Source organism: Cryptomeria japonica, chromosome 6 (genome assembly GCF_030272615.1).
Source record: "Cryptomeria japonica chromosome 6, Sugi_1.0, whole genome shotgun sequence".
Taxonomy (NCBI): Eukaryota; Viridiplantae; Streptophyta; class Pinopsida; order Cupressales; family Cupressaceae; genus Cryptomeria; species Cryptomeria japonica.
In genome coordinates, this window is record NC_081410.1 from 285,001,170 (window position 1) to 285,025,999 (window position 24,830).

The 24,830-nt window shown below is 37.8% G+C and overlaps 1 protein-coding gene across 3 annotated transcripts in view; it reads right to left on the reverse strand.

The window, feature by feature from the left end:
• Window positions 1-2,109: 2,109 nt before the first annotated feature.
• The window catches only part of LOC131031990 (phosphoinositide phosphatase SAC7), a 211,088-nt gene continuing 188,367 nt past the window's right edge, over window positions 2,110-24,830 (reverse strand). For all 3 annotated transcript variants that reach the window (XM_057962870.2, XM_057962878.2, XM_057962886.2), the window contains exons 20-21: window positions 2,724-2,790; window positions 2,110-2,573 (exon numbers count right to left, since the gene is read on the reverse strand). In XM_057962870.2, the coding sequence (XP_057818853.2) occupies window positions 2,446-2,573; window positions 2,724-2,790 (195 nt within the window). In that variant the 3' untranslated portion in view covers window positions 2,110-2,445. The remainder of the gene's footprint in view (window positions 2,574-2,723; window positions 2,791-24,830) is intronic.

The following is a 24,830-nucleotide window of genomic DNA, read 5'->3' on the forward strand; positions in this document are numbered from 1 at the left end:
ACAGATCCAAGCATATTGAGATTCCATACCATTATGTATGAGACATGGTAGACAAAAATGTGATCAAATTGGAATATGTTAGCACAGGAGATCAGACTGCAGATATTTTGACCAAACCACTTTCCAGAGTGAAGGTTGATCACTTCAGAAAAGGTTTAGGTATGATAGGAAGGTGATCTACTTTAATAAAATGTTTAATGTGTAAAACTTCTTTTGTCATGTTGGGACATTCTGGGTTTGACCCCCTATGTTTATATCTAAGAGGTGACGATCTCTCAGATTATGAACACTTGTATGCAGACATCATAAGGTGACAATCTTATGATTCTCTAAACCAGTATCATGTTGGATCTCTGGTATGTCATGGATGTGTCATGATGGTGTTGTGATAAAATATTTGTATAGAATGTTTGTGCACATATCACAACCTAGATAAGATGGGGATCTAACCATCCTCATATGTTTATCCTTAGTATTGCATGTTTAGGCAATACTGATATCACGTGTTGAGGTGATATCTTGTCATAATGAAATGATGAATCTTTTATATCACATGGTTAGGTGATATTCTATATCACATGTTTAGAGTGATATATTATCTTTGTATATTATGTCCTGATGATACTTCATATCATATGTATAGATGATATGTATTCTTGGAGACTGACACTATGGAAAAAGAAATGTGATGCAGGTTACTTTATCTATCTTTCAAAGCTAAGAGGGAGTGTTAATGCATTAGTAGCCTCTGCAAAGATAAGATTTTCCTAACCCGTTAATCTCCTCCATTCTGTTAGATTATCTGATTTATGCTTTCAGAACTGAATATGTTTATCAGACTGTAACTTTGATCTTGATTATGATATTGATATTGGATAATGATGGATTAGATTGACGACCTACTTAACTATGTTAAGCGTCAATCTAAATGCTATCAGGCTTGTAACCCGATAGCATATTAATGTCGATTCATATCTGAATTGGCATTAATATAATATCAGGGTATTAACCCGATAGCATATAATGCTAACAGTTATTGTTATTGTTTACTTTAAACCGATTCATTATCGATGTGTTTATATTGATCCATTATCATTTGCTTTGACACCAATTCATTATCAGGTGTGTTCATATCGATCCATTACCATTTGCTTTGACACCGATTCATTATCGGCTGTGTTTATGTCGATCTGTTAACATGGCACCGATTAGTCATCATAAACACCGAAGCAAATATGTGGACAGTCACGACCAAGTGACATCTTGGTCGGACATGTCTAAAAGACATGCCCGATCAAGGTGCCACTTGATCGTGGCTACCTTGCTACATATACATCATTCAAAAGAAAAGGAATGACATTGAAATCCATAAATGTTCATCCTTCAGACCTGCAAAAGAGAAATACAATAATATTATTGTCATAGTAATAATACCAAAATTGAAAATACACAATCTAGCATATAACTTGTTCATTGAATTGGAAATTGCAATAACATTTACAAAATCAGCCTGCCATTGAGGCAGATACTTTAAAATGACTTGGAATACACTTACACCTCAAAGTAAGTGTGAAATAACTGAATGGTGCTTGGAGTGAATAAATAATAATCATTCCTATTTCCACGTCTCTCTCACAACATACATGAGTGGGCAAGCATTCACATTGAAATCAGTGTGAACTGGCTGGTATATGGAGTGACTAAATAATTGTTCATTCCTTTTGTTTATCAGAATTAAAGGTAAACGTAGGCTTAACTTGCTGATGTAAATAGTAAATACCATCATATATTGCAAAATTTCACCCATATTCTTGCAAGATAGGAGTATTATAGCAGATGTAAGTGTATTGATTTAATTAGACCAATAATTATTAAACTGTAAAACAATTTGTAGAGCTTCAAATGACCTCCACATGTAAAAGAATAGCCCATCACTTGCAATATTAACTTGGAGCACCATTATCACTAAAACTATTCAATTTAAATTAGGCCTGTCAGAACTTGACGATGAAGCAAACATGGATCATACAAATTTGTGATGTACTCTTAACTTCATCTAAGAAATCAAATCAAATGTGACGATTTCACCTCAATAATATTAAAGCAGCCTTAACTTGAATCGCAGAAAAATGATTCAATTAATATAACTTATAGTATTATTCTTTAGACCATGTAAGCTTTTTCTCCCTCAAAAAAAGAACGCTGAAAAAATGGAAAAGGATTTAATGCTTCATGGCATCTTGCAGGGCTACAAGAGACAGGAACAACAAAAAAAGAAACAACGTAACAGTAATGACAATTTATAGCATTGAAAAATCATTAAGAAGACATGTTTTAAAAACTGAAGTCTATGCAAGCAATGTAATTTACAAAGAAATCACAACCACTTGATGAGAAGCTGCAGCTAAACTATTATACTTGGGGAACTGCCACAAATGATGAATTTCAAAGCTGCTTCTGCAGGCGAGGCCTATTACAAAACAGGCGGCCATTGATTCGTACAAATGTCATGATACCCAAAGCAAGACTTGCCCAAAAAGCAGAAAAAAAGAATCGCCGTGAATCTTGTTTTGCTGCATTTCCAATGAAACAATCCAATATCACACAAAATTCAAACTCTCTGGATTCTACTACTCAAATAATCCCGAAGATAAACATATGCAAATCCATTATCTTTCTTCTTTTATTTATTTATTTTTCTATAAATCATTCTAATATCTTACCTTGCCGTAGTGACATAGTCGATAACATGATGCCAGCAAGTACCAAAACTGAAGCCAGTGGAAATGACTGTGAATCCATGCATTTGACGAATATCAATATTAACAGTAGTAGAATATTGCTATAAATATGAATCCCAAAACTGAAAAAAAAAAATTGCCTGAATGGGTGCTGTTTCTCTAAATGCTGAATGCAAGGAATGAAATTCAAAAATAGAAATTGATAAGCGGTGGGGAGGCACACCCCAACTCCCCCAATCTAGGCTTTCTGGGATGGGGATGTCCCTGAGGCATCCATCCATTGTTATGCCACCATGAACAATTACCCGAGGACATTTCTTGGATGTCTCACTCAAAGAAAGCCTAGATTGGGACCCTAAGGGAATTCCTTCATATTTCTTAACTACACCTAAGATGCCCAAGTGTTCCCTACATCAATTGAGGAAAAATGTTCAGTTTTTTAAGTTTAGAATTTTTTTTGAATCTTTGTGCCAATAACTATAATCGTAATGGTCTATGGACCCAACCCACACCCTAAGAAATCACAAAAGACACAAATAAACATCTATGTCTCACTCCAAACCACTACCAAGTTTCAAAAGCTGTTGGTTGAAAATTTTGTACACCTGGGAAGATTTGCAAAAATCGTGGTTTCAACCACAGCATGTGAGTGTAAAACTCTCCTAATTTAAGGGAAGGCTCCCCCTTTTCTACTAAACACTAATCTAATTTGGGTGGGACAACGTCCTTTTCTCTTTTTTCAGAAAAGATAATATTTTTTCCTCTTCTTAGGAAATAAATAGAAGTTTTGAAAATAAATACAGCAGCTTAAAGCAATGACAAGAAAAGAAATGAAATTTCCTGAAAGCACAAAGACTTTCATCACCACCTCCGGGATGGGAAAACAGCAACTAAGCACAAAGTCTTGAGTTTCCACTATAATATCTACCATTTTTAGAATGATAAAACAAGAACAATATACAGCATATGGCAGCATAAAGTCTGCAAGTATGATGCACCTACGAATCACTTCAAATGGAAACAACCACAAGCACAAAGTCTTGCAACTCTTCTCAGATTTTAACTAATAACTAAAATAATTCAACCCTCACTATTTACAGCACGAAGTCTATAAGAAATCAGATTGAAGTTCTTCTGAAAAACCTCGCTATAATCTCGAGCAAATACAAAGAAATATCCAACTATGACACAAGAACACAATGGACATAAAAGTATGGTTTTAACACAAAGTCTGAAACTCAAAACTCTTTTGATATTACTTGAGGAAAAATAGTTTACAAATATAAAGCTCAAAGTCCCTATGATTGCAAATTTCTGCAGAGTTTTCTTGCTTGCTAAAAAGATATCTATTACAAATGGCACCCTCGTGTATATATAGGAGAGGGGATGAGAGAAAAGTGTGGGAGAAGTCTAACTAACTGAGACTTTTTCCACAACTAACTAACTATGACATTCAAATTACAGTCCTATTGCTAACCGACTTGTAATTTGTTTACATGTAATTACAATTTACAAGGTTACAAGTGAGAATCCACTTGTAATCATGAACCCTGACACCACATGTAATTTGTCGAAAGGCAAATACATAGAACAAAATGCAAGCATCATGAGACACTTCTTATTCTTTTCTATCTTTGGCCATGAAGCACTAGAATCTATCGACGGATTTCTGCAACTCATCAGGATTATGACCTACTGTATTTCTTGCAATAGCGACAGTCTTGATGATGACATCGAAATACCTTGTGGTCGATGTTGTATGTTCCTCAAGAACAGTTTGCATTTTATCAAGAAAAGATTGGCAACTCACAAGCCGATGGATTGAAGACATCATAAACTGTTTTGATTCCAGTTCTTGACGAAGTCCTGACACCAGTCCAAAAAGTATCAAATCTTTAGAGAGCAATTCACCATCCCGACTTAAAATCTTATAGGACATCTTCTCAAATTGAGAGATGACATCTTGCTCCATCTTAGCACTCATTTCAAGAGTAGCCTGTACATCTTTGATAAGATCATTGATAGCCAATGATTTGTTGATCTGATCCATCTTATGCTTTGAATCTAGATACGTGCATTTCTTTCTTCACCACTCGAGTACTTTGATCAATCAGTTGATCTACCCAAGAATCAACTGCCTTGGCCTTCTGAGCAGCTTTCTCCAATTGCTTCATAGATTCTTCAGAAGTGGAGGAGGTCAAAGGATCAACCTGTTCTGAAGAGTTAGTGATCTTTTGGATCACTATGATGAGCTATGAATTCTTTTCCTTGAGCTCATTTTTCTTTGCCAGGAGCTAATCATAACTCTGGACCAATGAAGCTGATGAGTTGAGTCTTTGTCATATTTTTATCTTCAGAACTCTTGAGTTTTTGTTATCTTTTGGTTTGCATAGTAGTAGTGATGTATTGGAAGTTACTATATGTATTCCATATGTTAAGCCTGAACTTATTAAATCATGTTTTATCTTTGCCAGTCTATTCCTGCAGCCATGCCATTTATTCCTGCAACCATGTGATTTATTCCTGTTGCCATGCGGATTATTTAGGGCAAGATCACGTGTGAAATTAATAGATGTGTTGATTAAATAAAATGCGTATGTATGTTCTTGTATGTTATTTCTTTTGTAGTGCAAGTAATAAATGATGTTGCGGTGGATATTCTCCTATCGCGCCTGTTGAAGGGAAGGATACGTAAGTGATAATTGAAGATCAAACTGTAGAAGAGCTGAGCAAGCGTAAGGGACGGCATAAGTGGAGCAATCAAGTGATACTACCAATGTAACTTAAGTGGGCATTGAAGTTGTAAATACCGCCACAGTATGTTACAACTGTGGTTCGGTTTAGATCCACGTCTCCTGCAACATAACTCCAGTCATCTCTTTTATCGGTCAAATCATCCGCCTCTTCTTCTCGGCGTGATTTGTGTTGTCTATTGTAGTTGATTTCTTTTTAATATTAAGTTCTTCTTCTTCTGGGAGGTTAGACAGAAAAAGAGAGAAATATAGAGCAGAGGATTTTCATAAGCATTTTTGAGTTTATATTGAATCATGTAATGATTTTCAAGAACGATGAATAAAATTATGTTATTCTGATCTGTTAGAGTTGTTTTCAGGGAAGCCTAGTATCACTCATCCAAGGGGGCCCACTTGGTGAGTGTTCCTACGCATTCATTAAAATTGGTTTTCTTTCCTTAGCTGCAGTAGAAGTTCTTGCGTTGACTGTTCCTGCAGCCAAGCCAGAACAGAGTAACTTTTGTTTATTAGCAATGAATTTATCCAGTATTGCTTTTATGAGTTTATGCAAAAGTCTTCCTATGGCCTTTTTCATACTTTCCATTCTTGTTTACCTTTTCCGCATAATGTTAGTTGCTGCAGTAATGCAGAATAGCTGTTTCAGGAACTTAGTGCATATATAGTGCAGACCCATTTCAAGTATTACGTCCCTGGGTTGACAATCAAATGAACACTAGCTATGGAAATAGTGACTTTACCAAATGAATGTCCAAACTTCGGGTTGAGGCTTCAACTAGAGTTATTATTCTTATTGTTGGGTTGAACATTTTTGGCGCCGTTGTTGGGGATGGTGTCAAACTAAGAACCTGTTATGGTTATTGTCTTTTCAATTTTCAGTTAATTGTTTTTTTTTGGCATACCTGATTGTTCGAAAAATTTCATGAATCTGTATGCATAGGCGAAGAAGAGATGTTCTAGGTAGATTTTTGCCCAGTCATCCTAATCATGCAGAAAATAATTCCTCAGATATAAATCATTTTGCTGAACTTTATCAAACTCCAGAGAATTTGAATCACCCCGAATCTGAATTCCGAGAAGGTAGTCTTCAGTTCCTCTTTGGAACTCAAGAAGAAGAATTTCATATAGTAACAACCCCCACAAGTCCAATGCAAGGAAACCCACCTCCTGGTGGAAATAACCCACCACCACCACCAGACCCAACGTTTGAGTTCCCCATATCTGATCAGTATGATAATGCCAATCTCAAGAACATTCTAGCTTCTTCCCTCCCTAAATTCTATGGATTGGTGACAGAGGATCCAGACACATTTCTGTTTGAGTTTGATGTTCTTTGTAGGAGTTTTGACTATACTACAGATGCCCATAGACTCAAAATATTTCCTCCAACCTTGAAGGAATCATCTTTAAGATGGTTTATGAGCTTGGGTAGTAGCACAATCAATACATGGGATGAGATGAAACGGTTGTTTCTTGCAAAATATAAAGATTATTGTAGAGGCACTGATCGTCATGGGGATGATATCTTTAGAATGACACAGAAAGAAGATGAGAGTCTTGAAGATTATCTGGAGAGGTATCTGTTTAATATCAAGAAGTCCAAACATAGTACTCTAAATGAAGATTCCCTCAAGTTGATATTTTTGAGGAGAATCAGTGATGAATGTACTGATTCTTTGGATCTTATGGGAGGAGTTGATATTACATAGTCCACTTGGGCTGAAATAGGACAAATTTGGAAGAAGTATTCCAGATCTTCTTCTAAGAAGAATAGGAGTTTCAAGTCAGGAACACCTTTATCAGCATCTGGTACTGGAGTTTCTAGAATGGAACTTAGTCATTTATTGAAGGACTTTAAGGAGGACATCATAAATAATATGGCTACTCTGTTGGATACACTTTCAGCTAAGAAGAAGCATGAAGAAGTTGATGCATTTCTTGCACAATTTTGCTCTCATTGTAGACAACGAAAGAAGGATTGCAGATGTAAAATGACTGCAAATGTGGAGGTTCCTGACTTCAAGCCAATACAAGGTGAGGATGAGCAAGTCTTCTATGTTGCTCAAAGAAGGCCAAATTTCCAAAGACAAGGTATGCCTCCGGATCCACTTTCTTTTTCTAGTTATAGTGGAAATTCTTATGTACCAAATAACCAATGGCAACCACCATATGCTCAAAATCTTGGTAATTATTAAAACTGGTACAGTTCTCAAGGCCAAGGGCAACATTTTGCTAATCAAATGTCACAATGGCAGCAGCCACAAGGGAATTGGTATCCACCTCAAGGCCAAGGAAGTCAGTTTCAAGGGAATTGGCAACATACTCCTCAATGGAGGGGGAGTCAGCCATGGACTGCCCAATCTTCTAGTTATCAGCAACCTATTCAGTAGCCACAGCCTCCTGCAGCCACTGCAGTCCCATCTAAGCCAACGCAGTTGCCTACTCAACCATTGCCAAATCCTAATATTAAATCTCAACAACAACAAGAAGCTTATTCAGTTGATCTTAATCAATACCCAGCCTATTCTCTATCTCTAAGTGATATTCACCTCCGATCTGGGACAAAACTGCCTAATCCATCTCCTCCAGTTATCACTGAGGTACAAGAAGAACAAGAAATCTCTGATCCAACAGACACAATACCTCAGAAGTAGATATTACCGCCATTTCCCCAAAGATTGCAAGCAAAAGAAGTTCTCACAGAACAAGAGCAAGGCTTTGATATTATAGATCAACTGAAGCATGTTTGTGTTAAAATACCATTGTTGCAGACAATATAAGATGTTCCTATATATGGTAAGGCACTGAGAGAAGCATGTCTAAAAAAACCTGGCAAGAAGAAGAAGGATCCACAAAAAGTGCATGTTATCGGTCAACTGGCAGATATTATCTTAGGCAAGGTTGCAATTCCAAAATATTCTGATCCAGGTAGTCCTGTTGTAAGTATAGTCATTAATGGCAACCAGATAAGAAATGTTTTAATTGATTTAGGGGCAGCCATTAATGTGATGACAAGAGAAATAATGAAACAACTTGAAATCAATGGTCTAAGGCCTACACCCACAGTTCTATAGCTTGTTGATAGCTCTACAATGAGACTAGATGGTATGATTGAAGATGTAGTGGTTATTTTGGATTCCTGGGAATACCCTGCAGACTTTATGATTCTATCTCCAAAGGCAACATTGGGAGGATATCCAGTAATTTTGGGAAGACCTTGGCTTGCCACAACTGATGCATATATTGGATGTAGATCAGGGGATATGACTATTTCAAATGGGAACTCTACAAAAACATTAGCCTTGTATTCTCCTACACAACCCCACTATGATCAACAACAAGCCGTTTGGCCTATTTTGGGAGAAGAATCTGAGGAAGTTGACTCTATTAATCACCTTATGATGATTAATCGAGGGTCATTCATGCAATTACATGATCAAGACTCAATTCTTTATAAAATTCTGATAAATGAGTTGATACAAGAACAACAATTGCAGGAGTTGGTTCCGAATATTGCAGGTTTGAAAGTGTTGATTATAGAGCCTTGAACTTAGCAACAAAAAAAGATCATTTTCCATTACCATTTGTGGATCAGGTATTGGATTCTTTGGCTGGTAAAAGATATTTTTCATTTCTTGATGGATTCAGTGGTTACAATCAAATTCAGATAGCTCCGGAGGATCAAGAAAAGACAACATTTACTTGTCCTTGGGGCACATATGCATATTCTGTTCTTCCTTTTGGGTTGTGTAATTCTCCAGCCACTTTTCAAAGAGCAGTGATCAGTATCTTTTCTGATATTTCTCAAGACATCATGGAAATCTATATGGATGACATTACAACTTATGGTTCTGAATTTGAACAAGCATTAGGGAACCTGAAAAAAGTTTTGCAGCGATGTGAGGACTATAGTTTGTCATTAAATAGTGAGAAATGCTTCATCATGATGCAGGAAGGAATAGTCCTTGGTCATCATATCTCTGTAAAAAGAATACAGGTAGATCCAGCAAAGATTGAAGTCATTCAGCATATCAATGCCCCTGTGAAGCAAAAAGATGTAAGAAGTTTCCTTGGTCATGCTGGATACTACAGAAGGTTTATCAAGAATTTTAGCAAAATTGCAAGTCCCTTATATTCACTACTTACCAAGGATATGGAATTTAAATGGACCACTGCATGCAATGAAGGTTTCTTAAAGCTTAAGCATGCCTTGACTCAAGCACCAGTTCTTAAAGGTCCAAATTGGTCTTTACCATTTCAAATTCATACAAATGCATCTGATTATGCAATAGGGGCAGTATTAGGACAAAAGATTGACAAATTGGAAAGTGCAATATATTATATTAGCAAGAACTTACAGGGACCTGAGTTAAATTACACAGTCACTGAAAAGGAAATGTTAGCTGTTATATATGCACTCAACAAATTCAGGCACTATATCACAGGATATCCCATATTTGTGCATACAGATCATACTGCAATCAGATACCTCATGAATAAGCCTTCAATTACTGGTAGATTAGCTCGCTAGTTATTGTTGATGCAGGAATTTGATATCACAATTGTTGATAAACCAGGGAAGTCTAATGTGGTTGCAAACTATCTTTCAAGACTTCAGTTGCAAGAGGATTCTACAGTGATAGATGATGCTTTTCCAGATGAAGATTTATTCCTTATACAAGCCCACACTCCCTGGTATGCTGATATTGCCAACTATTTAGCTGCTGCTAAAATGTCAATTAATTTTTCTCCTAAGGAAAGAAGGTTGTTAGTAGAAAAAAGTTTTAACTTCTCATGGATTGCTGATTGTTTGTTTTATATTGGACGTGACCAAGTTATGAGAAGATGTGTAAGGGAAGATGAAACATATGATATCCTGCATGCATGTCATGATGAGCCATGTGGAGGACATTTTGCTGCCAAAAGAACAACACTCAAAGTACTAAATATAGGATACTATTGGCTCACATTACACAAGGATGCAGCACAGTATACAAGGAAATGTGACAAATGCCAGTGTATGGGAAGACCTACAAAATCTGATGAGATGCCATTATATCCACCAATATCAGTAGCACCATTTGATAAATGGGGTTTAGATTTTGTTGGCCCAATTGATCCACCTTCTAATGGCAAATCCTACATTTTGGTATGTACAGATTATGTAACAAAATGGGTGGAAGCTCGTGCCATGACACATGCAAGAGATAATAAGATGGCCGAGTTTCTTTATGAGGAGATATTTACAAGATATGGAGTACCAAGAGAAACTGTATCAGACCAGGACCCACAATTTACTTCAACATTGATTGTAGCTTTGGTAAATGAATACAATATAAGACACAGGAAGTCTACTCCATATCATCCACAAGCTCATGGGCAAGTGGAAGTTACAAATAGGGAGCTTGAGGCTATTCTTACCAAAACAGTATCTGTTCATAAAAAAGACTGGTCTCATAGGCTTTCAGAAGAAATTTGGGCATATAGAACTGTTAGTTAACAGATTGGATTTCCCAAAATTTATTAACAAATACTCATGTTCGCCCAGTAGGAAATCAATGAAAACCAACAGTTGGGTAAATAATGTTAATTTACCCTCTGCATAAGGGTACAGCTCCCCATATGATATTCAATGAATTTTGACCAAATTTTATCATATAATTCACTTTTAACCAAAAAGCAAAGAAAGGCTTTAACATTCACTTGTCAACAAAAAATGAACGCCTCACAACGATTATCGGAATGCATAACAAAACATTAAACTTCAAATAATGATTAACTTATATAAAGTGATCAAAATATTTGAACTCTGATTGATACTCGCTCATGCCTCACAGGACAAGGGGAATCAGAATATTCAAATGCTTTCAGCTAATTTCATTCATCAGATTGATTCACAAACTTGATATTAGATAAACATCAGCGAAAGGAATCCAATACATGATCATATAAATATCCCAACAGAAATCTTTTATATATTCAAACTCACAGGTTTCAAAAGTTGTATCAGACATTCCATTCCATTCAAAGATGGAGTATTTCACTGAAATTAACAAGTAAAACAGTTTGCTATCTCAATTTTTTACAAAATTTCATGGATCCCCGCCAAAACATCCATTACTAATATTTATAGCCACCAGGCCCGTCCTCTTTTTTTTTTTTTCAGCAAATAAAACTGACCTAATAGCTAAATACAAAGCTTCAAGAAACAACCATTCGTAACTGAAATTAACTAAAACGGCCAAGAGCCGTAAACAGAGCTATAATTGCAGAACAGGAAACGGTTCTTGATTTGTCTTATTGGTGTGTTGTGCCACGTATATTTCGCCACTCCATATGAGCCGCTGAAAAGTTGTGAACAACCTGATAATGTGGGAGCCCAATGTGCAAGATGCGTTGCTTCCAAACCTCTTTGTCCATACTCACTTGCATAACTTTAGTTTTCTACGTTTCCAAGTGATCAGAACAGACAACCAACATAGATTCAATTCTGGCAACTCTGGAGAAATCATCTTTGGTTAAAGATTTTGATTCTTTAACTAGGTTCATCTTTCCTTTGAAATTCTCCACCATATCCACTGTCTGCTCGATGGTTTGTCCCTCTTCCTTGAGAAGCTGTACATCAATACACTTCAAATCTTTCTGCATTATAGCAATGAGTTCTTTCAATTCTTTCAACAGCTTAATGGATTCTTCGTGGCCTTGCTTAATGATTGAATTTCTCCATTCAATATTTTCTTTTACCACATACAATATCTTGTCATCCAAATCTTTTACCACCTTTTCAGCGAGAAACTTCATGACACCATATTTTTGCACATCTTTCATCTGAATCAACACTGCTGCCCATTTGTTCCTTTCTTTTTCCCGCGTTGTCACCTCTGTTTCAAGCTCCTGAGTTACAGTTACAGCATCCTCGTATACCCTGATCAGATTAGCAATATACCCTGCTCCTTGTTGAATTATGGATTCAAGCCACTCATCGAAGGTTTCCGCCATCATACGATTCCTCTGAACCTTATCCAACAAATTTTGGTTCATTGGCGATTTAGGATCAAAACACAGAGAAATTTGCGACAGGGGTTGCCGACTAGGATGATGTATGGCATTGATGTATTCTACCATCCGTTTAACAACTTGTTTCAGTTCCCGCTTGTCCTTCTCATCCTTCCATGTTCTAGATAACATCCTTTTAGTGGAAGATTCTAAATGTTTTGCGTCAGCAGCCCTGGAAGCAGTTCCTAAATCAATCTTTTCAATGGAAAAGTCCTTCTCAGTAGCATTTTCTGGATCTTTGTCTGAAATTAGCTTAGCCATTTCAGCTACCCAATGCCCTGTATTCTCATCCACCTCCAGCATGGCCTTTGCTTTTAGCCTCTTAGACTTAGACATTTTTCCGAGGCATCTACTCACCATATCTTCTATTGGAACGCTGATAGGAACCACATTTCGTTTCTTGCTGATTGAGGCTCCCAACCATCTGGAAACATTTGGAGATTCCTTTGCTGGCGGCGTCTGATACTCTGATGAATCCATGATAGCCAAAGTGGTCACCTGATTGGGATTATCCTCAGGTTGTTCTTTTTGTTTATCTGCATCTTGAGTTGCAGGGATATCTGCTACTGGTTCACCCATAATTACTTGTGCTTCTTCACTATCAAGAATTATGATAGCTTCTTCTCTTGTAGGTTCTTTACTTTTCTTCTTACTTCTGGAACGGGTGACTCGAATTGATGAGGAGCCAAATAGTGATTCCTTGAACCTCTTAGTTTGAACCTTCTCACTCTTCGTATCAGTAGCACCTGCAATATCAACAACTATGTCAGAGGAAGAAATGAGTGTTTGTGCAGCAGTATGAGGTTGCTCAACTAATTTCTCAACTGAGTTAGTGGTCAGTCTCATTCCAAATTTACGATCTCTTAACCACTTTTCTGTTCTCCTTATAACATTAAAGGTTTTGGATTGGATATTTTCTTCTTCTCTCCTATTCCAGTCAATTTCAGGAATAGGTTGCTTATGAATTCTTTTATTGAACTCCGGCTCCAATACATCTTCACCTTCCTCTTCATGTACTCCTGCTATGTTCATTGATAATTTCATAGTAATGATTTTCCGTAAAGTGAACCTTGACCATAATCTTCTTCGGACTTCAAATTCATCACAGCAATCTTCCCAGTAGTCTTCTAACTGGGGTATATGTGAAAAGTTCACATCAACATTCAAATGTTTTATTGCATATCCTTTACTGTCAAACCCCTGCCGAGCAACATAAGGCTGTAGATTCATTTTCTTCAGTTCCACTTCTAAATTCAATGCATCAGAGATAGTTTTGCAGCTGTAATATCCAAGTTCAATTGGGAAAATTGCTCCAGACTCACTTTTCATCCCTAATTTCTTATCAACATGAGCTAACTGTCGGCAGACTTCCAGGAGTACATAACTATCAAGAGTATACCTGGGCAATTTGAAAGGTTCATCTTCAAAGCCTCCAATTCTAATATAAGTGAACCTAGGAAATTGAATAAAACAACTCCCATAAGTACTAATCAATTTTAATGCTTCAGATGACATTCTCTTATTCATATTTCCCTTCAGTTCAAAAGTTAATCTTCCTACAAAGACATCATTCCATCTCAAGAAGTTTTCTGTATACCCTCATAGAAGAACTCATAGACTTTCATTCCATCAACCCAAGGTTCTTGATATAATCCTGGCCATTCTGTGATACAGCCTAAAATATAAAACAGGTAGGAAGACACATGAAAACTGGCTATTGGCCATTCTGTGATGCAGGCTAAAATATAAAACAGGTAGGAAGACACATGAAAACTGGCTATTCCAACAAAATTACTCAAACCTTCATGCAATCTCTCTGCAATTACTTGCGCCCAATCAAGGTATTTCTCACCAGATAATAACACCTGAATGTAAAAATACATCCAGTCTTCCCAATAGAAGGCATGTGAATTCCCCTTAAGCCTGTTCAAAAGAATTACAATATCCCTCACTTCTGTAATAAAATGCTCCCTTGTCAAGGGTTTAGGTAACCTAGAACCTCCCTTCTGCATTTTAAGGAGCCAATTTCTAGCAATGACACTCCGATAAACACTTTTCTTCTCAGAGAAAAATGCATATGAGGTTCCTATGGACCAGTCTTCGTACGGCTCTTTGTGAGAGATCCCAATCGCAGCCATTACTATTTCTCTATCAATCCGCACTAACATGTCTCCATTACTGGCCCTAATACACCTGTTACTAGCATCATATTTGCTCATGCATGCATACACTAATTCTGGGCAAGGAGCAGCGATTGGGAAAGCAACGGCTTCAACCAGACCACTCTGAACTATCTTTTCCATCATGGAATTGGCCTCTGGATTCTTAGCCCTTCCTAGAAAATTCTCTAACTCATCCTGAACTAAAGTTGTATCATCTAATTCTGGAAGGGTACTAATTAAGCATGATGTTCGACCCAAGTTCAGAAGAGTTGGTCTCATGTTTGCTTAAAATTGCATCAATCAGACAGCATTCAACCCCGAGGCAAAGAATTACACTAACCAATTTCAGAGCTAAAATAGAGCAAGGGAGGTAAGTGATTAAACTCACCTGTCTTCACCATCAAACTGTGTAACCCTCGGAAAAACTGAGCTAAATTACCTTCCGCGTCCTTACTCTTCGCCATCAGCAACAATAATTTTCATACCTGAGAAGCATCATATTTAAGGACGGAAAACACTGAAAAGTACCAAAGCATGCTTCGCCCCAGCTCATTTATCCATGTAAAACTTCCCATGATTTGATAGTTCTGACATGCTCATTAATTAAAAATCAATTCCACACAGTCGACATGCTTTCTCATGATTGCTTTCCATAATTATAGTTTGAAAACACGGTAAACTAGGAATATTTTGTTCCTATCGCCCCGCCTTTATCTCCTAAACACCATCGGGCTGATTTGAAACAACGCTTTGAACCTTGAACTATTTCAAAAGAAGTTCATTGGTTCAAAGTTCGAAGACAAAAGATCAACACTTGCGGCAAGGAAGAAGGAAACAAAAGAAAATTTCAATGATGCGAAAATGAACCTTGAACCTTGAACCATTCCAAGAGTGGTTCAACGGTTCAAGTTCAAGACGACCACAAGGACTGGCGTTAAAGGGACAGCCGCAATACATAAGACAAAAGACCGATTGAACCTTGAACCTTGAACCGGAAAGGTTCAAAGTTCAAGTTCAACAACTATGCTAATGAAGACTTAGAACTTAATAGACCACATTTCCTTTGAACCAGAATTTTGAACTTTATAAAGGGTTCAACAGACGAGTTCGAAACTCAAATTGATGAAGACTTAAGCTTTGCAATACTTAATAAAATGATGACCCCTAATTGATAAGCTATAAGCGGATAAATAAAGGGTAACAAGAACAACTTGGAAAACACCAATTGGTTTTACACCTTTTGAGATGGTTTATGGAAAAGCAGCAATGATGCCTATTGAATTTGAGCATAAAACTCTGAGGACAGCTTTGAAATTAAATATGACATTATCTAAAGCACAGAAAGAACGTATTCAGCAATTGAATGCTCTAGATGAATGGAGGAAAATGGCTGTCCAGCAGACAGAACTGATCCAAAATCAGAGATCAAAGTGGCATTATAAATATATCAAAGAGAAGAAGTTCAAAGCCGGTGACTGAGCACTATTGTATGACTCCAAATATAAAGATATTATGGGGAAGCTGCAAACCAAGTGGTTAGGTCCATATGAGATAAAAGAAGTTTTCAATAATGGAGTTGTTCGTTTGACCACAATTGACCTTGTTCGGTTTAAGCTTTTGTTGAATGGTCACCGATTGCGTCTGTATCATAAGCCGGCTACTAAAGAGGAGTTCCTATAGCAGTTTGACCAAAACAATGAAACACAAGTTCCTGCAGCTACAGACAAGGTTCCTACAACAACTGATAAGCTTCCTGCTGCAATTGAGCAAAGTAATACAGGTCACGTTCCTGCAGCCACTGCAGTGAACATGCTTGCCGCTTCATAATTCTTCTCGCATCATTTCACAATAAATATTTCCATATCTTATGGGAATATTCTTCTCCATAAATAAAATTTCATCCACGTCATTCCATCCCACTTTCTTATCTGTCATTTCACTTCATTTCGTCATCAATTTCGTACGACTGCAGGTATGTACATATTGTGTTTTATTTTAATTACGCATTTAGTATTTCATTATGATTAAGCCTTTCTAAATCCGCGTACACTCCCTGAAATCTCGTCAGCTTGTGTGGACACGTGCTAGGTTAAGTTGGGAGGGGTGCTTTATGGTTTGGTTTCCAAAGTTAGTGATTATTTGTCCTTTTCGGTACTTAGAATTGATTGCTTTCCATCATTGTTTTAACAAGTTATTACTTCACGCAAGGAAATAATAAATTCTGCCGCCGAAATTGAGATATGTATGGAATTTTCAATTTAGCAAGTCTGTCGAATATTTTGTTCCTCCGTTTCTCAGCTGCAGAGTGTTCTATACTAATAGAGTAAGAAATGGGTGGTGATCCAATCCGCCATGAGCCAAAAGTCCATGAAGTGTTGCTGCTGGATGCTCTTTGTGAGCATTATTTTAGACACCATGGCTGGATTGATTACTTTTTGAAAATCAGAGACTTTAATGAAGAAATAGTTGCAGAGTTTATGCATTCCTTTAATGAAGGAGAAGCTACGGTTAAAGGTTTTAGGGTTATTGCTACGGAGCAGTGAATAGCTGAAGTAACAGGGTTGCCACGGGAAGGAGAATTGTTTCCAGAATCAAAAGATGCAAGGAGCGCCAGGGCAAAATTTACAATTCCCACAGATAGACCTCTAACGATGGACAAGCAAGGAATTAGAAGAGTTTCCCTACCAGCAGAGTGGCCTCAGGTAGCTTTAAATGTCATGAAATACATTACTTGTGAAGGGAGATATTCAAATCTACATTCACCGCATTTTAAATTACTTATTCATTTACGGCATGGCTGGAGGGTGAATGTCCCTAATTTTCTATACCACCTCATTTCTACAAGTGCTAGAGAAACGCGGAAGAATGGAAATCGTTCCATCAGCCATCATGGTTTGGTGAAATTGCTTGTAGAACGTTCTCTTAGAGACGTTTCACAGATGGAATGGGGGGTATTTGAGGATATATTGCAGTTTAGGGATGAGGATGATCCTGTGGAAGATGCTCCTGTTGTAGAGGATCCACCAGTTGAAAAAGAAAATATGGTAGAACCTTCTTCTCCCATAGTTGCTGTAGAGGATGATTTGCTCGTTGCCGAAGGAGCTGCGGTTATTGTGGAAGAAGAGATGGGTGAAGCAAATGTGGAGCAACCCTCCACTTCTCTTCAAAGAGAGTCACCAATTGCTAAGAGAAAAGGGAAGGAACCTATGGCCCATTCACATGCAACTCAAATTTCTCCTTCAGCCAAGAGACGTAGGACAAAAAACGAAACTCCTGCAGCAACTGAAACCATTCCTGCAGCCACTCCAAAAGTTTATGTGAGAAGAACACGGAGTAGGACACAGAAAGCTCATCCAGTAGGTGATCCGACAGAGGTTATTGCAGTGGAAACATTAGAAGAAGGAAGCCCTGCAGATATTGAAATGCAAGGAGGAGGAAACCTTGCAGATGTTAAAATCCGGGTAGAAGTTGATGAAGATAGACTGTCAAATCTTCCTTTTTTGGCACAGCAGCTTGAGGAGGTTATTGAAGAAATTCCACAGCATCTTGAGGAAACTGTTGAAGAAAATGCACAACTTGAGGAAACTGTTGGAGATATTTCACAACAGCCTGAAGAAAATGTTGGAGAGATGCCAGCACAGATTGAGGAAATTATTGAAGAGATCCCACGACCTAAGGTAACACCTATTAGACCTCCTTCATCCCTAAGCAGTTTATCTATTGCTTTAACATTTTATAGACAATGGGAAATAAAGAGGGCCAAATTGCAAGGGATTATTGATAAACAACAAAAAGAAATTGAAAAGAGGGATAACAAAATTAAGGAATTAGAGGCTAAGGGTGAAACAATTGCTAGTATGGTCCCCGAATTGATGCAATGTAGGGCACCTCCAAGGGTTTATGTTGTGCATTTTAAGGAGAGGTATTTAAATTTCAAATTGAACCGCCTTGTTAGGGACCTTAGCCCCTCTTTAGAAACCCCTGAAGAATTTTATTATGCTTACCACACTTCTCCAGCAGCTGTGAAGAATTTACTATGTAAATTTTATCTACATAGCTATGTTGTACCCTCAGACAGTGAGTGGAATCATTTGCTATATATTGGTGATATCCATATCAAAGCTTTAATGTCATAGATCCAAAATGAGATCAGCATGGGGGCACAAGCCAGGGCATATAAAGATTTAAAGTTTGACTGTCCATTGCCATTGAGGAAGGAAGCAAAAGAACCAAGAGCTCTTTATTATGAATGGCAGAAATTACTAGTAAGAGATTATGTTAGGAAGCTAGTGCTTCCAATGAGAGAAGAGATATACCAGGCATATGAGCATTTAGTTCAGACTGGCAGTGCAGCTGCAATAGATGGGTTAACTCAGCGCTGGAATAACTTACCAGACAAATTGAAGCAAGGAGAACCTTATTCACTGCAAAATTTTTAGGCAGCTATGCAGAGAGCCCCCAAATATATACAATTGTGCAGAGAGAAGACCAACAACTGGCTACCACTGATCTTTCAGCCTCCTATTCTTATGTGGCCACTATTGGGATGTCAATCTACGGATCAGCCTTATAATGCAATTACAGAAGAATCAGCCAGATGGTCCAGGCTGGAGAAGATGAAAGGATTCTACTAGAATTTAGCTTCAGGAGGAACAAGTCAAGGAACCATTGGTGATCTGAGAGTTAGTGCAAGAGTCAGAAATTTTCCTTTTGCTGTAGGATCAGCAAGCTCTTAAAGTTGGGGGGCATGATGAGTTGAGACTTTGTCATATTTTTATCTTCAGAACTCGAGTTTTTGTTATCTTTTGGTTTGCATAGTAGTAGTGATGTATTGGAAGTTGATTATATGTATTCCATATGTTAAGCCTGAACTTATTAAATCATGTTTTATCTTTTGCCAATCTATTCCTGTAGCCATGCCATTTATTCCTGCAGCCATGTGATTTATTCATGTTGCCATGCGGATTATTTAGGGCAAGATCATGTGTGAAATTAATAGATGTGTTGATTAAATAAAATGCGTATGTGTGTTCTTGTATGCTATTTCTTTTGTAGTACGGGTAATAAATGATGTTGCGGTGGATATTCTCCTATCGCGCCTGTTGAAGGGAAGGATAAGTAAGTGATAACTGAAGATCAAACCGTAGAAGAGTTGAGCAAGCGTACGGAACGGCATAAGTGGAGCAATCAAGTGATACTACCAATGTCTAACTTAAGTGGGCATTGAAGTTGTAAATACCGCCACAGTATGTTACAACTGTGGTTCGGTTTAGATCCACGTCTCCTGCAACATAACTCCAATCATCTCTTTTATCGGTCAAATCATCCGCCTCTTCTTCTCGGCGTGATTTGTGTTGTCTATTGTAGTTGATTTCTTTTTAATATTAAGTTCTTCTTCTGGGAGGTTAGACAGAAAAAGAGAGAAATATAGAGCAGAGGATTTTCATAAGCATTTTTGAGTTTATATTGAATCATGTAATGATTTTCAAGAACGATGAATAAAATTATGTTATTCTGATCTATAAGAGTTGTTTTCAGGGAAGCCCGATATCACTCATCCAAGGGGGCCCACTTGGTGAGTGTTCCTGTGCATTCGTTAAAATTAGTTTTCTTTCCTTAGCCGCAGTAGAAGTTCTTGCGTTGACTGTTCCTGCAGCCACTAGAAACAGATCCACTGACTGTTCCTGCAGCCAAGCCAGAACAAAGTAACTTTTGTTTATCAGCAGTGAATTTATTCAGTATTACTTTTATGAGTTTATGCAGAAGTCTTCCTGTAGCCTTTTTCATAGTTTCCATTCTTGTTTACCTTTTCCGCATAATGTTAGTTGTTGCAGTAATGCAGAATAGCTGTTGCAGGAACTTAGTGCATATATAGTGTAGACTCATTTCAAGTATTACGTCCCTGGGTTGACAATCAAATGAACACTAGCTATGAAAATAGTGACTTTACCAAATGAATGTCCAAACTTCGAATTGAGGCTTCAACTAGAGTTATTATTCTTATTGTTGGGTTGAACAGAAGCCACTTAATCCTAAGTATCATGCATAATTCCAGCATGCGTTTGCTTTCCAAGTTCCACCCTTGTGAGCTTGTAATCTGATAGCTGCATTTCTTCCAGCGGTTTCTCAACTACAGGCTCTGCAACTTCTGCATATTTCATTTTATTATTATCCACTACCACCCGTGAGACTGTCTTTGCCTTCTTACCAACCCTTGGCTTAGGTTTCTTGAGCTATTGGAAATCAAACATATCAAGAGAAATCTCTTGCGTCTTCCTCTTGGGAGTGATTGAACTTAACCATGGGGGTATTTCTAATGAGTTCATATCTGAGACAACAACTGTGATTTGTGTAAAAACAGGGTCTGTCTGTACCACAGTGGTAATTCTAGGAGAAGTTTATGTCTAGACAGCGACAAGAGTTTGTTGAGGTGGCGAATCCTGACTAGTTTCAATCATGAACTTGTCAAAACTTATGGCAGAGGTATCAACCTTAGGAAGAGATATCCTGGACAAAATAGCATATGAGGTATTCACATCAAAGACATTCTCCAAGCCACCATGAGAAGTCTCAATGGGTACTTCTATATTAGTACAAACAGAGTACTTAGTTCAACAAGACCTACATGAACAATGGAGAAAGAGTCCACATCCATATCAATTCGAGACATAGGTACATCCAATGACAATTGGGGAACCGAGTGAGGAGAACCTGAGTCCATAGTAGGAGGGGATCTTGTTGTTCTCTCCTCATGTGCTTCACCTTTAGGGTCAATGACATGAATCTGCACTTGGGGATTCTCTTTCCCTTTCAGTGTCAATTCTTGCAGAGGAATGACCAATGCCCTACTTATCCTCATCTTGATTCTAGTGCCAGAAGAAGAAGCACCTTCTTTGGACTTGATTCTAAACTCAAATCTATGCCCAACTGGTCCAACAGAATCACTTTCTGCTTTACCTTTAATCTTGATGGTTTTGACATTATTATTCTTCAGCCAAGCATTGGTGTTACCAAGAATGGGCTGAAACCTATCGAAAATAGAAATACACTCCTTGTGTGACCATTGAGAGGGAAGAGGAGCCTCTGCAACTCTTTGCTCTATATATTCCAGGTCAAGAATTTTCCCGTCATCTATCATTCCTTCCGCGATCTTAGTTAGATCGAGATCCACGATTTGCTCCAAGGTGAGCTTGTTGTAATCCATTCTCTTGATGTCTTCTTCTGTGTGAAGATCAATCTATACATCCTTGAGGATGAACATGAGTGAAGGCTCTCTTGATTTTGTCCTTCATCCCTCAATAATCAAAATCTTTCCTCTCCTTGAACTTCCTCAACCTGATTTCTTGAAGTTCAATTTCCATTGCCTTAGCTCTTGCTGAGGTGGTCAACAAATACCAACCAATCTACAATGGATTGTGAGAGGATATATTGATACCTTGTTTATGATTGGCTAACTAGACTACATCAACTGCCATTAGTTGTCTAGCCAACTCCATCAAAATGATCTTATTGGTGGGATATCTGGGTAGCATGTATGGCTGACCTTCAAAACCTCCAACTCTCATGTAGGTGAAAGTTGGGAACTGCAAGAACAAACATCTGTACTCATTCACCTTCCTCCATGCTGCCTCAGACACTCTCCTGTTCTTGAGTGTTTTCTCAAATAAACACATGAAATGGCCAAAGAAGGCATCCTGCACTCTTCTGTAATGAATTCTATTGGGCCTCGGAATGAGTTGCTCATAATACCTCCATACTATTACCAACGATCTGTCACCTTTGGTAGAAAGACCAGGAAACTGTCTAAGTGACGCCGCTATGTACACCAAGTGCAAATTCATGTAGAAAGTGAGAGTGGTTGGGACTTGTGACAACTACTCACACAAGTTGTCACTGATTACCTCACCCCAGAAAATATGAGATTGCCCTTTCCTCAAGACTACGATGTACTTGTACATCCAGATCTCAAACATATTGGAGTGTCTTAAACCCATTATCCTATTGAGAAGTGTGATCATATCGCTGACTTCTTCATTGAAGTCAAAGCGACACAACTTGGGCCATCTTGAGAAACAGGTCCTGGGAGTCTTGAGCCATTTTGAGTTGATGTCTCTAATCTAGTCTGACCTTCTCTGGTTGTAATAATCTAGAGCACTCTTCATAGAGATGTTTGCATACACAAAGGTAGCTGGAACTTTGAAGATCTTGTCAACAGTCTCTAGATCTAACCTGAGAATGATATTGCCATCATCATTTTTTATCGTCCCAGATTTGTTGTCAAAATGAGAAGCACATGCAAGCACAAACTCAGGCTCCAAAGCAGCCACTAGGAAAGTGGAAACCAAATGAATGTGACTATTCAACTACATGCCATGAGTTGGTGTGCCCTTTGTTCTTTCCAAAAACTCAGAAACATCAACATGTCCGATCTTTGTGTCCCTGATTTCATCAATGAGAGAGCTCACCTGAGAAGGAACGATCTCATTCTGATATTTATCATATTTATATTTCATCTTCTTGTTGGAAGGAGATGCTGGCTCTTCTATCATTGAACAGGAATTTGCAACACTGTGATGAAAACTCAAAAGAGTTAAAACATCTTCAGAAGCTATTGGAGAAGCCATGATGCCAACGCTTGGAAAAAACAATGCTCAAACCTAAACTTGCTTGCATATTTAGCATGAAAAAGGAGCGGGTTAACTAAAAGATGCTTTATGGATAAGTTTTGGATAGCGACAAGGGTGGCATTTGGATCTCGAAGGGCCAACTGCAAATGAAATGGAAGCAAGGAAAACTTTACAACTCGCACTTGTAATTGAGTCATTGAGCGTGATTGCAAGTGTGTGTATTGCTTGAAAAGTGTGTGGTAATGAATACTTGCAATCGGGTCATATGAATAGCATGCAATGTAACTTTTGGGGAGCAGCTTGAGTATGAATATATATGACACATGATAAGAAAAATCATAGTTTGCACTTGAAATAGAATCTTGGGGATTTGATAGCAAGTAAGCAAGTCTAACAGATTTGGAAACTACTTGCAATTGGATAGATGAGACCAGATTGCAAGTGATATATTGTAACTCCAAAGGGGAAGATTATAAACTCGCAACCATGCTATGGAGACCCGAAATGCATCCTTTAACGCATAACAAAGGACACAACTTTACTTGTAATCGGGTCTCTAAGACCCAATTGCAAGTGATCAAGTGTCACAAATAGCATGAGCTTGCATTTAGAGGGTAGTAAACTTGCAATCGAGTCCTAGGGACCCGATTGCATATGAATGGTATAATGTAAGTCATGAGAGACGGACTGGAAAAGCGCACGCTAAATGAAAGGACTTGTTGATGTTTATTTTATGCACATACGGACAAAAAATAAAATACCAAAGTATTTTACCCTTTTGAACAAAATCACCTTATATGCTAAGATCACTAGAAGTTCATATGATGATTCCAAGGTTTCTACGGCCAGGTCTTGACATTTGGGTAACTCAATGGTTGATGTGAATTGTTGTTTTCACTTGGGGACTTACGTAATTGTTCAATATGGAGAATTTTCATGAATCGGATTTGGAATAAGAATGTTGATGACTTAGGATTTTGCAATTCAGCTCTTGATCTAATCTAACGAAGATCTCTAAAAAAAGGACAAAAGGGAATAGGGTTAGGAACTCTATTCTAAAGCCTAGAATGCAAAGAAGGGGTGAACGATTCACTAGAATCCACTAGGCAAGGTCTCATCATTAAGTCGAACAATTTGACACAGGCTTAGTGCAATCATCTAAGGTATACCTCAAAGATGTTCAAATAATTACCATCAGACATTGATACCATTCAAGTTAGTGCATAGCAATGGACGTATAACAATTGAAGTTAAGTGCACATAAAATTCCAGTTGACCACGCAAGGCACACTTACCATCAGCAAGGGGTTGGTGGTATGCATTAAATGGATTCCACACAAATGCATTCAACAAATTCTTTCATTCAATCTAACAATATTTGAAAGCAAATTCTAATCTAACTTGGAGGCAATGAAAACCACAAATGCATACAACACTTAAACAAAAATCACCATCAAGTTGAACAACGATTCGTATTCAAATATGCAACATATA